Source organism: Hakea prostrata, chromosome 11 (genome assembly GCF_041222555.1).
Source record: "Hakea prostrata isolate BN-2017 chromosome 11, UWA_Hpros_2, whole genome shotgun sequence".
Taxonomy (NCBI): Eukaryota; Viridiplantae; Streptophyta; class Magnoliopsida; order Proteales; family Proteaceae; genus Hakea; species Hakea prostrata.
In genome coordinates this window covers 20,361,816-20,374,325 of record NC_142610.1, presented here as the reverse complement: position 1 = coordinate 20,374,325, position 12,510 = coordinate 20,361,816, and the positions used below count along the sequence as shown (strand labels likewise).

The 12,510-nt window shown below is 36.6% G+C and overlaps 1 protein-coding gene and 1 pseudogene across 2 annotated transcripts; both read left to right on the top strand.

Moving 5' to 3' along the window:
• The first annotated feature begins 5,511 nt into the window (after positions 1-5,511).
• LOC149000736 (putative RNA-dependent RNA polymerase 1) lies at positions 5,512-8,523 on the top strand (annotated as a pseudogene). Its single transcript, XR_016170749.1, has 4 exons — positions 5,512-5,533; positions 5,750-6,830; positions 7,307-7,457; positions 7,599-8,523. The product of XR_016170749.1 is annotated as a putative RNA-dependent RNA polymerase 1 (transcript).
• A 1,384-nt stretch (positions 8,524-9,907) lies between these two features.
• On the top strand, positions 9,908-12,199 carry LOC149000735 (purple acid phosphatase 4-like). The gene is made up of 7 exons (XM_089139700.1): positions 9,908-10,365; positions 10,633-10,789; positions 10,875-10,985; positions 11,156-11,286; positions 11,386-11,514; positions 11,596-11,663; positions 11,750-12,199. Exons 1-7 carry the CDS (start codon positions 10,168-10,170, stop codon positions 11,958-11,960), a joined length of 1,005 nt encoding a protein of 334 aa, XP_088995826.1. The 5' UTR covers positions 9,908-10,167; the 3' UTR covers positions 11,961-12,199.
• The last annotated feature ends 311 nt before the right edge of the window (positions 12,200-12,510 follow it).

Here is a 12,510-nt window from a genome sequence, read left to right as displayed (position 1 = left end):
CGGTACTGTTCCTTCCTAAGGCAGTAAGCACTGTCATTTTTTTCATTTCGGAGGTATATGAACTGTTGTCACTTGTTAATTTACTAGATACTGATAGATCCAATCATCATTCAAATGACCAAGTAGAGAAAGGAATCTAACTGTATATCTAATAAAACAATCTAATCTTGTTGGCTTACACAATTTACCCATTTTGCTTCTGTATTCGCTCGCAATCACTGAGCTAACTACGGCTTTGGCTTTGGATGAATTCTGGTGGAATTTGACCATTCGTATTAATTGTTTTTTCAACTACACTACTGAAATAAAATATATAAAAAAATTATCGAACTACTTTGAAAGTGTAAAATTGTCAATACGGCTCAATTGTACAACATTGCAGAAAGACAATCATACAATTTGTAATGGATGGATGACTACTTTAGATCTAGACTAGAGTCTAGACCATAGAAAAGTCAAGTCAATACGGTGCATCAATTGTACAACATTGCAGAAAGACAATCATACAATTTGTAATGGATGGATGACTTAGATATGTGAACACATACATTAAATTAGGAAGGAAGGTGACAGCACAGGGTGCGGGGGTAGTACAAGGTGCAAGAAAACACAAATTAGACCATAAAACCCTTATAATAAAGAAGATAATTTTATAAAAAAAATTTTACTTTCAAGGATTTTGAAGTTTTAAATTTACAAAGAATGATATTCATTTATGGGCTCTTAAATCATGATTTATGATCATCAACCATTTAAGAAAATGATTTGATATTCTCATAAACAAATTCCTCCAATGAACAACAAAACTAGTTTTTGAAGGAAAATTTATTACAAATGCAAGAAAAGTTGATGGGAGTAGAAAAGAAAAGGAAAAAGGATCCGGAATTGGAATGTAAACAAACCACATTTTCCATTGTTGGATCAGATACCAAAAATAAAAACAAATAAGGCTTGTTGCTATACGTAGATAAATTATTCTTTTTGAATTACCTTTCTCTTGTTTCTGACTTTATTTATAATAGTGTTGAACCTCACGACAAGTTAACAGAAATATTATCATACAACACCTCATCATCTCTAGACTTGAGCGATCTTGTGCTGTTTTGAAAGTATTGTGGGTGAGAGAGTCAAATGTTAAAAAAACAAATACAAACATAGCCAAGAAAAGAAAAGAAAAAATATAAAAGATAATTGCATAAAAACACAAGATTCAATACGAATAAAAAAAACAAAAATTGACCAAATGTCATACATGCAATAGACAAGGTCATCCAATACTCTTTTATAAAAGACCAAAATTGATTGTCACTTTTTTTTATTAGTTTTTCAAAGTTGTGTCGGACAATTTAGCATTATCAGTGGACTGCTGACTTGACCATGATTCATCAAAGCACACCTAATTTGAATAATGAAACCCCTAGCTTAGGAGTCGGGAACACGGGGGAGCACAGAGACGGCTTCCCAACCCCAAAAATAGTGGGGCCCATAGAAGAAAAATGCATTTTAGAGGGGAAAAAAACCCTTATATTTTCACTTGTAGGCCCCACGTTGTTTTTGTGGTTGGAAAGCCATCGATGTGTTCTTCTGACGAGGAGATGATCCCGACTCTAGCTGTAGACTGGTGCAACTCAAAGTAGAAAAATATAAAAATTGGAGTATAAAGGAAGCCTAGTGAAAATCATATAGAAATTCAAGTGGGTCGTGGAAATCAAAGTTTAAAGTATCCCACGATACCATACGATACTAGTTAATACATATCCATATTTGACCCAACTGATACGATACATCTCGATACGTCTCTCCATTGAAGTACACTAAATTACATTAACCAGAGCGATATGTCTCTTAAAATCACCTGACTGATACGATACTCGATACCGATACTTTAAACCTTGGTGGAAATTACGAAATTACATACTCGGTCTTCAAGACTTACTTACAGCATCTCCTAGCTAGTCTACTCTCAAAAAACTGACAGATTCTATGGAAGCTCTGAATTTGGTAGAATAAAAAGTTATATTGATTTGTTCGACGACAAAGACAAAGGTGTTAAATGGAATTTCCATCAGAAATTGAAGTCTCTGTTTTTCTTCACCAAAAGGAATCTATTTTTCTGTTGTATGACTTTCGCTTGTATTAATCTGTAACATTAGCTAGTTTTGCATATATGTATGTGAAATCTATATATTTGATATTTCCTGGAAACGATGGGGGTGGGCTCCACTGTCGAGACTTGATGGACAAACAAGTAGCGGTCAAAAAGGTTCATTATCACAGGGGGTACGGAAGGAAGCGTGACAACAATTCACACTGCACATCGGCAGGTGAGACAGAGAAACCCTTTGGGGTTTGAATTCCTTTACCTCTTTGGACCACCCATTCAGATATGAACTCGATTCTTTTCGACCTATTATAACTCTTAAACTGGTTAATTAAGTTATTAAGTTATGAATCACTCAATTTTTATTAGGGTAACTTTCATTTCACCCCTAGAAGTTTGATTCAAATGAATTTTAATAGTCCAGAACACTTTTCGGATAAAGTTTTTCTACCACAATTGAATGGCCCACTTCTTCTCTTGGCTAACTTTATGAGTCTTTAGTGGAGGTGCAACGACTTGACTGTCTGAGTCTTGAAAGGCCAGTCTTTTTGCACATTGATAAAACCACAAGTGGATTCCAGCTGGTCTGGACTCTGGAATGAATGAAAACTTTATTATAAAAGAAAGTGGATTCCACCGATCTTTGCTTTTGCTTTTGGGATTTGAACTTTTGACCACCGACTTAGGTGGCACCTCGGAATTTTATTTACTTCACTTTTTCGTAGAATTGGATGGCTCATCCACATGACATTGTCATGTGTGTTAATATTAGATCGATAGATTGAGATTTATTTACAAATTATATTAAAGGGTTATGATTAAATGAAAAAAAAATATATAAATTGTAAATGAATCTCAACCCTTTAATATGATGTTTGGACACATGTTATCCATCTATAAAAAAATAAATGATTTTGGTTTATTTTTAATAAGGAAATAGACTAGAGGATAAAATAACACCGAACCGGGTTCGACCGTGGTCGAGTCATTGACCTCAGTCGCAATTGGTTGAACCATCAAGTAATGTCAAAGTGAAGGAATCCGACGGTTACGAAAAGAAACGTGAACTCGTGAAATTTAGGATACACGATTGTACCATACGAAGAAATTAAAATAGCAAGGAGACCCTATATAAACTAAAGATTCGCACATAGTAAAGGTATTTAAATCGTTTCCCTCCATTAACGTTATTCAATTAAGTTCTGCAACCTGTTAGAGATGAGAGCTCTATGGTGATCTGTTGTTGATTTAACTTGAGGAGATGGCTACCCGACTACTGAGTCGGCCCACGTCTAATCTTGTTTTATAGACAAACATTGAAGAATCCGAGGGCTGAACAGTTTTTGGGCACATCATAGTGTTGCCTCCATTCGATTGAAATATTATTATTTTTTTTTCTTTTTGGTAAATATTCTTTTGGTAATATTGAGTCAAATCCCATTAAGCGATGATTCATGGGTAAGGTTTTCCGCCCCCAGCACTTCCAACCTCCCACGCCCTTCTCCTTTTATAACTGGTTTTCTTTCCCCCCCCCCCCCTTTTTCTCTTTTTCCCTTCCTTTCCCTCTCTTTGTTTTCTTGACCCGTGTTTTTTGCTCCTCGTTTGTTCTTGTTTTTTTCCTGGCCCCGCTCCCCCCCCCCCCCTCCGGCCCCCTCCCTGCCCGGGGTCGCCTTCCTTTCTTCCTCTTTTTCGTTTGTTTCTCTTTTTTGCTTGTTTGATCTCCTTTGTTACTCTCGCCTTTTTTTTGTTTTTTTTTCTTTTTTTCCTGTTTTGTTTTTGGGCTTTTCTTTTTTCCTTCTTCGTGTTTTCCCGCCTTTTACTCTTTTTAATAAAAATAATTTATATTTCACTTAATACCTAACATGAATCATTGATCAAGGAAATTTGTTTATCGAAAAAAAAAAATCAAGGGTAAACTTGTCTTTTTAGCCTTTATGCAACAACCTCAGAAATTGTGAAAATGGAAAAATGTTGTTGCCTTTTTGGTTAAGACATCCCGTTGAAGATTAGGCATAGATTTCTCTATTTTAGATTCTTGGCTCATCAAGCAAATGTTTCCAATGTCAGGCCCATAAATAAGTAAATAAAAAAAATAATAATAAAAAAGCCAAAACCAAATGTTTCTAATGAACATCAGAACCATGATTGGGCCACTCTTCATATTATGCCACAAGTACAAAGGGTATGTTGGGAAATGAAGGAATTTAGGAGAGGGTTGTTTAGGAATTTTAGAAAAATTCAAATATAGTGAGGGTAAAAGCAATTAATAAAATTCAAGGGTGTAAACGTTATAGTTTATGGAATTCAAATATAGTGAGGGTAAAAGCTATTAATAAAATTTTTTGAAACTTATTTTGTGGAGACTCAAAATATTGTTTTTAAAAAGCTAAGGTGGTATTTATAGTTTTCTTTCCTTCTTTTTTATTTATTTATTTTTAAATATGGGTTTCAAGCCTTTGCCCAATTATTCCCTAGGGACCCCATAATTGCATTAAAGGTTCTAACTACATTGAATGAGAACTATTGAACTTCACTAAAAATAGTGTACGCTAAACACTGTTGCATCAGTAGCTCTACAGATATAAAAAGTAAAACTCAAAACCTCACACTTGATACTTCAGATAATCATCTTCACAAATTCAACTATCCCGTTGGAATTTCAAAAAAAAAAAAAAAAAAAGATCTCAATGACATAAGGAAATGACAGGTTCATTCTTGAGTTTGAAAGAAGGAAATTTGCTTGTATACACCACTTGAAGATGAGAATATCTTTTGAACCCACAAAAAAGTCCAAAAAAAGCACGTTAATTGAATTATAATTCCAACACCAATGGACGGCACCATGTCCTTTTATGATCTAATGGTTAACAACGAGGGTGTAATATTGCAAATTCATGTCTTAGTCTTTAGAATTTTAAAAATTTACAAGTTAAACCTTCTAAATTTATCTAATTCACTCATAGAATCCTATTTCATGATTTGAGGAAAAATTTAATCACAACCCTAACCTAGATAACAGGTGACAACAAATGACCAATAATCCAAGCAAACCTTGCAAAATGTATGTCCATATGGGATGAAAGTTGTCTTTGGGTTGCATGGATTAAGACCTATCATCGGCATGGAGATGAACTTGGCAATGGCATTGGCAGCAGAACATATCTCCCGTCCCCCAGGAGTTAAGAAGGATAGAATGTAGGCTGCAACACTTTCAAATTTGGAGACTCATCTGGTTATCACAGATACCATAACCACTACCCCTAGTACACCTTTAACCTTGAGGGTTTCTCTATTGAGCTGCTCGGAGAAGAAGGGGATGGGTGGTGGGTGGGCCATCATTCGCTAGGTCTTAGAGTGGCCGTTGTACTACATGGTTGGAAGGAGTTGCAATGAGCTGAGAAAAATCATCAATGGCATCAGAATATGATGCCGGTGCACAAACAAAAATACCCTTTCTTTACCAAAAATCAAGGAAATTACATAATTAAGCGTATGTTTAATTGAGAGCAATAAAATTTAGCAAATAAAACTTTTAAGCAAAATTTTACACGGAAACCTTTACAACATATTGAGAGTTTATTGGGTAAAGAAAAGACTTAGTAATTAAACTTGAACCCACTAGCTAAATTTACAAATTACAATAAAGAGTTATTGAAGAAAAGAGGTTTGATTTTCTTGCCTTCTCAACAAGTCAGATTCGGGTCAGCTCTACATGGATGTTTGCAAAGACAGATGATGGGCTTACAGCAGCAAAGATCAGAGAATCGATGGGTGATTTTGGTCAAATAAGAAATGTGGCAAAATATTCTGCTAGATTGGGTCAATCTTTCAGTTCTTCTAAAGATACTCATAAAATTTACATGCATGAAGTTGAAATTATCCCTGACATAGAGCTGGAAAGAGGACAGATAAAATATGTTTTCTCAGATGGTATTGGTAAAATTTCTGCTGATTTTGCAAGCAAAGTTGCAGTAAAGTGTAGGATAAAAGGTTCTACTCCCTCTGCCTTTCAAATAAGGTATGGTGGCTATAAGGGTGTAGTGGCTGTAGATCCTACATCTGAAAAGAAATTGTCCTTGAGAAGAAGCATGTGCAAGTATGAGTCCCAGAACACAAAACTCGGTGTTCTGACATGGAGCAAATATCAACCCTGTTTCCTCAATCGTCAGATAATCACTCTTTTGTCAACACTTGGGGTGGAAGATCATATTTTTCAAGAGAAGCAAAGGCAGGCTATGGAGGAACTGGATGCTGTTCTAACCAATCCATTAAGGGCACAGGAAGTACTTGACATGACATATCCAGGTGAAAGCAGTGATGCACTCAGGGAAATGTTAATGTGTGGCTATAAGCCTAGTGCTGAACCATTCCTTGCAATGATGCTACAAGGAATCCGAGCAGCAAGGCTTCAAGAACTGAGAACGAAGACGAGGATATTAATTCCACATGGAAGATCATTGATAGGATGTCTAGATGAAACTGCAACCTTGGAATATGGACAAGTATTTGTCCAAGCTTCTCAAATTGGGAACAAAAAGCTTCATGACAGTTCCATTTTAAAGTTTGGCAGAAACGAATCAGACCAGAAAAAGTTTGTTGTCAAGGGAAAGCTTATTGTTGCTAAGAATCCATGCTTGCATCCTGGTGATGTGCGCATTTTGTGTGCCACTGATGTTCCAGCATTGCACCATATGGTGGATTGCATTGTTTTCCCACAAAAAGGACCAAGGTGAGAGACAGCCTGCCTGTTTTACTTTTTATCATACTGGGTCCAAGATAACTTTGTGACATCAATCAGGACCTTAGTTTGACTTCACATCAAATAGGCTTTTGCAGACACAGCTCATGGCATTCTACATGTTTTATTCTGTTTATTTTTACCATACTGGACCTGTGATCTTTTTCTGATGTCTCTCTTAGAAGCAACTGCTAAACTATTGCTATTAAAACAGATGGTTTTCACCATATTGGTTTTTTATACTTCATGTTTCATTGTAAAACCAAAATATCTGGAAGGTTTTGACTTCTTCTCTTGCTTGCCCCTTCTCTTTGATCTTTACCGCCTAATCAGTCGTTAGGCTTCTTCCTTTTCTTTCCCATATAAGAAATTTTCTCATATTTCATTACATTGATTAATATCCATAAAGATCTCAACTTTTCCTTGTCTAAATCTGGTTATTAATATTATCTTAACTGCGGCTGTAGACCACATACAGATGAATGCTCAGGGAGTGATTTAGATGGAGATGTTTATTTTGCAAGTTGGGACCCTACGCTTATTCCACCTCGTCAAGTTCCACCCATGGAATATTTTGCAGCACCACCTTCTTCCCAGGACCATGGTGTTACAATTGAGGTACTAATCTAGCATGATAGGTTGCATGACACACTTCTAAAAATCTTTTTCAGTAATTCTTCATATAAATTCTGGTTTCCATAATCTTGTAGGTGCTTCTTACCATGCAATTTTTGTTCTTTTTATGTTGGGTTGTTACAGCAAGTTCAGGAATATTTTGCTAACTACATTTTGAATGAAAGCCTTGGAGTTATTGCAAATGCACACAAAGTGTTTGCTGATAGGGAACCAGAGATGGCAGAAAACGAAAAATGCATAGAGCTCGCAAGGCTCCACTCAATTGCAGTCGATTTCCCAAAGACCGGTGTCCCTGCAGAAATTCCACCTCATCTACATATCAAGGAATACCCAGATTTCATGGAAAAATTTGACAAACCAAGCTATGAATCACCAGGACTGATTGGAAAACTATACAGAGAAATAAAAGACATATCATCAGACATGTCTTTTGTACAATTCACTCCAGATGTAGCAAGAATATCTTATGACACTGACTTGGAGATTGATGGATTTCAGAATTACATTGATGATGCTTACCACTACAAATGTAAGTACGATTCCAAGTTGGGAAACCTAATGGGTTATTACAGGATCAAAACAGAGGCGGATCTTCTAAGTGGTAGTATCACAGGTATAGCGAAACCATTCACAAAGAAATGGGATGCTGATGCAGTAAGATATGCAGTTAGTTGTCTAAAAGAGGAGGCAAGGAGATGGTTCAATAAGGGATTTGAGGAAGGTTCATCTCCAGCAGCAAAGGCTGCAAAGGCATCAGCTTGGTATCATGTAACATATCATCCTAATTATTGGGGATGCTACAGTGAGAGAACGAATACGGATCATTTCCTGAGTTTTCCATGGTGCATCTATGAAGAGCTGATAAAGATAAAGAAGGCCAAGCAGCATCGGAGGAAGGTTAAATCATTTATCATTGCTGCAATCCCAATTTGCAGATGGTTTTGGGATCAGTTGATTCGGTTAACTAAATTTATGATATTGCTAGGGTTGTTATACTTTTTGTTTGGGACAAACTATTTTGTAGTGTAAAATTTAATTAGGGCTTGACAGAAACACTGAAGTTGTTATCTTTATCATCTTATACCCCTTCTTCTCTCCTCTTCTTCTTAGCTGATTTAAGTTTTCAACACAAACAGGGTATTCCAAACAAGAATGAAAAACAGAACTAAAATGATAGTCATTCAGAAACCCAGAAGCAAAAGTGATACGAAAACGGAAAATTCACTACCATATACCAAGAAATTCGACATGATTAGACATGATCAAACTTTAAGGACTTTCAAAATGATAAAATCATCACCAAAAATAAAAAAACCCAGAATCAGGAAAGAAAAAGAGAAGACCTTGTATTTTGCAGGACGCAAGAGAAAAGAGTCGGAGGAGGTGGATCCCTGCGCCCCTGGATTTTACAGAACGCAAGAGAGAAAACCTTGGACTTCCAAGAATTGCAGGCACCGAAAAAGCAGTTGATTTTAGTATTCCGTATCGGGTTCCGTATCGGCCTTGACTGATACCAACTGGATTTAGCCCTATCAAATTTTAAAAATTGCTTTCTCATTTACCATTTTACCCCTCATTCGTATCAATTCAACCAACCCCTAGAGTAGAAAAAATAAGCTGTTTTCAAAATAGATTTTTAGGTTTATTCATTTTACATTTTGGTTTCTAACAATGGATTCTCTAGTTGCCTCTATGTGCTTTCAGATAGTGACTTGGTTTGTCATATCTACTTCATTTATGAATTATTGTTCATCATTCAACCAACAGAACTGTTAAGCACATGGAATTTCTTACACCTGAAGATGACAATGCATAGGAATATTATATATACATATATCCAGTCCACATGCAGCCTCATATAAATACAAACCAAAACCCTTATACACATAAATTTCTTCCTATAAGTCAAACCAATTTCTGATAAGACCCAAAATTGATTAGATTAAGCTAATCTAACATCATTCTTAATTATGAAGGAAACCCTAAATCTTCAAGGTAATCTCACCACATGTAATGAAGTGGAGCTCTTTTTCCCACAACTATATTTGTTTATTGTAGCAAACCTGCTTTCCTTATTGGTTAGAATTATGTTAAAACTGGTGAAGCTCAGTTGAACTGTTAAAGCATCATAATCACTTCTAAGGCTGGATCTGAGGAAGGTGGGTAGTAAGGAAGGTTTGGCAGCAGAGAAAATTAAAACTGTAAAAAGCACTTCTGATGAATTGGATTCCAATAAACAATAATATACCCACCTCACGGATGGCAAGTTATAAAAGAACAAAACCATAACCAAATTCAGAGATAAAAAATATTCCACGAATTATTCCTGGATCCCACCCTAGACAATGAAAGGCAGAATGGCAGATTTGTTCAGCTGAGACTTTTTAGGTGTTCAGAATTCAAACACAGAAACCCTACTCTTTCTAACAAGGCAAGCATTGCTACTTGCCTTTTCTTGATTGGCTTTCTCTTGACCATACAAAACCAACTACCTTTCTTCATTACAAGAAGACAAGTGGCTTATCTTCTTTTCTTATCTGTGGGGCTCACCCCACTTTCGTGGATTCTTCCTCAACTTCCTAAATTCTTTCTTCAGGGACACTTTTCAATCTCAATATTAGTTTCATCTTGCCTTCTATAAGTTCTTCTTTGTTTTGGTTCCCTCCAGTTTCCTGTTCACAGAGTTGTGATCATGGCTGCTTCATCAGGTTCCTTCATCAACAAGTGTATGGCTATTTGGGCAATCACCCTCAGCTTCTGTTTTATCTTTACATTGGCTGAGTTCCCCCGCATCAATCATGTTGTGAACTCTGATGATTCACTCAGGTTTTTGGTTATTGGGGACTGGGGAAGGAAAGGTCTGTACAACCAAACTGAAGTTGCAGTTCAGGTATTCCAATCTCTCTCTCCCATTCTCTGAATCATATTTTCTGGACAGGAAAACCCTTTATTATTTTTGTTTTTGGGTTATTGCTTCTCCCTCATATCGTCATCTTCTTTTCCTTGGAATAAACTGTCAGATGATCAGATCTCTGTCTCATACATTATTAGAACCTAGTGCCGAAGAACCCTATTTTTCAAATGTCTAGTTTACCAAAGTTAGGTTCTTTCTTTGTTCTTACATGCTCACCTGAAGAATATACTGTGTTTATTTCAGATGGGAAGGATTGGGGAAGAGCTGGACCCAGCTTTTATAATCTCCACCGGTGACAACTTCTATGAAGATGGACTGACCGGCCTTGAAGACCCAGCATTTGAGGAGTCATTTTCCAACATCTACACTGCTAAAAGCTTGCAAAAGAAATGGTTCAATGGTGTGTTCATTCAAACCCAATAAATCACTCTAATATTGTAGAGTTTCCGAATACTAATTGAACTAATTTGGTTGAGCTTTTGCAGTTTTGGGCAATCATGATTATAGAGGTGATGTTGAGGCACAACTCAGCCCAGTTCTTCCCTTCATGAAAGACCACAGATGGTTGTGCATGAGATCTTTTATTGTTAACACAGGTACCATTCATTATTCTTCCCCAGCTATAATGTCAGTTTCTGTGGGTCATCCTTAAAATCTGAGGCATTGAAAACAAGGTGCCCAGGTTGAGCTTACTCGCATCCAACTTCTGCATGGAAACTCTCTATGGTGATCTAATCTTTCTATTCTTTCCTTTATTCTTTAACAGGAATTGCAGAGATCTTCTTCATTGACACCACTCCTTTCCAAGACAAGTACTTCACTGATCCAGGGCATCACACTTATGACTGGAAGGGTATAGTTCCTAATAGAAAGGAATATCTAAGTAACCTTTTGAAGGTAACTCATTCACCCATTTCCACATTATAAACATCAATCTTCTGCCCCAGAAAAAAAAAGTTCAAGCCTTAACATGTCTGATAATGGTTGTCTGAATAGGATCTCGAATTGGCATTGAAAGAATCAACATCGAACTGGAAGATTGTAGTTGGTCACCATACATTGAGAAGTGCAGGTAGTCATGGCGACACCGAGGAGCTTGTGGAGCAGCTTCTACCAATCCTTAAGGTGATCATCAATGAAGTTTTACTTAGTAACACCCACATAAAATAAACAGAGGATAACATGATTTCTTTGAACTTGTTACAGGCCAATGATGTGGATCTTTACATTAATGGACATGACCATCTGGTGCAGCACATCACTAGCTTGGACAGGTAATTAAAATCTATTTCAAGCTTTTGGAAATGTTAAATAGAACTGTTCTGAAAGTATCTAAGGGGAATTGGATTTTGGAATGCAGCAAACTCCAATATTTTACTAGTGGAGGAGGTTCAAAGGCATGGAGGGGTGAGTATGATCTAAACAAACCAGGACTGAAATTCTTCTATGATGGACAAGGATTCATGAGTGTAAAGATGACTGAAACACATGTCGATCTCATCTTTTATGACGTTTTCGGCGAAGTCCTGTACAAATGGAGTGTGTCCAAGGAGCCGTACATTGCCATCTAGAGAGAGCTGATGATCAGTGTATACAAGGTGGCTTAAGCTATTAATGGAGATCTGTAAACTCACTAAATTGAGTTTACAGGCTATTCTTAGTTAGTTCATGAGATTATGTAACCAGTATTGAAGCGAAAACAGATCCTATCCTAAGTGAACAAGAAAAACAGTTACAAGAAATTGACCTGCATGTAATGGTATAATAAAGACATGTACAAGGGTTTTCTGTTTGAACTTAGAAGCATGTATGTGTTTTTTTTTTTTTTTTTTTTTTTTTTTTGTAACCCAACATTCATTCAAAGGCAAAAGCCGAAGCGCCCTGATTACATAGTTCAAGGAGCCAAGGAGTGGAAGATGGCCATGTAGTCCTGCCTCCAAGGGACAAGGCCTTCCTAGCTAGAGAATGAGCAACAAGGTTCACTTCTCTAGAACAATACACAAAAGAACACCGATGAAAGTGGTGTATTACATAGTTGATATCTCTTACAATTGATTGCACCTCAGCAGAACCATTTCCACACCCTCCATTGAGCCAATCTACCAATGTAGCATTATCCGA

Bases quoted from the DNA above. Each gene is read 5' to 3' on its own strand.
- LOC149000735 (XM_089139700.1), top strand. From the start codon at position 10,168: ATGGCTGCTTCATCAGGTTCCTTCATCAACAAGTGTATGGCTATTTGG. The intron at 10,986-11,155 runs GTACCATTCATT...ATTCTTTAACAG, and splicing joins ATCTTTTATTGTTAACACAG to GAATTGCAGAGATCTTCTTC. The intron at 11,287-11,385 runs GTAACTCATTCA...TTGTCTGAATAG, and splicing joins ATCTAAGTAACCTTTTGAAG to GATCTCGAATTGGCATTGAA.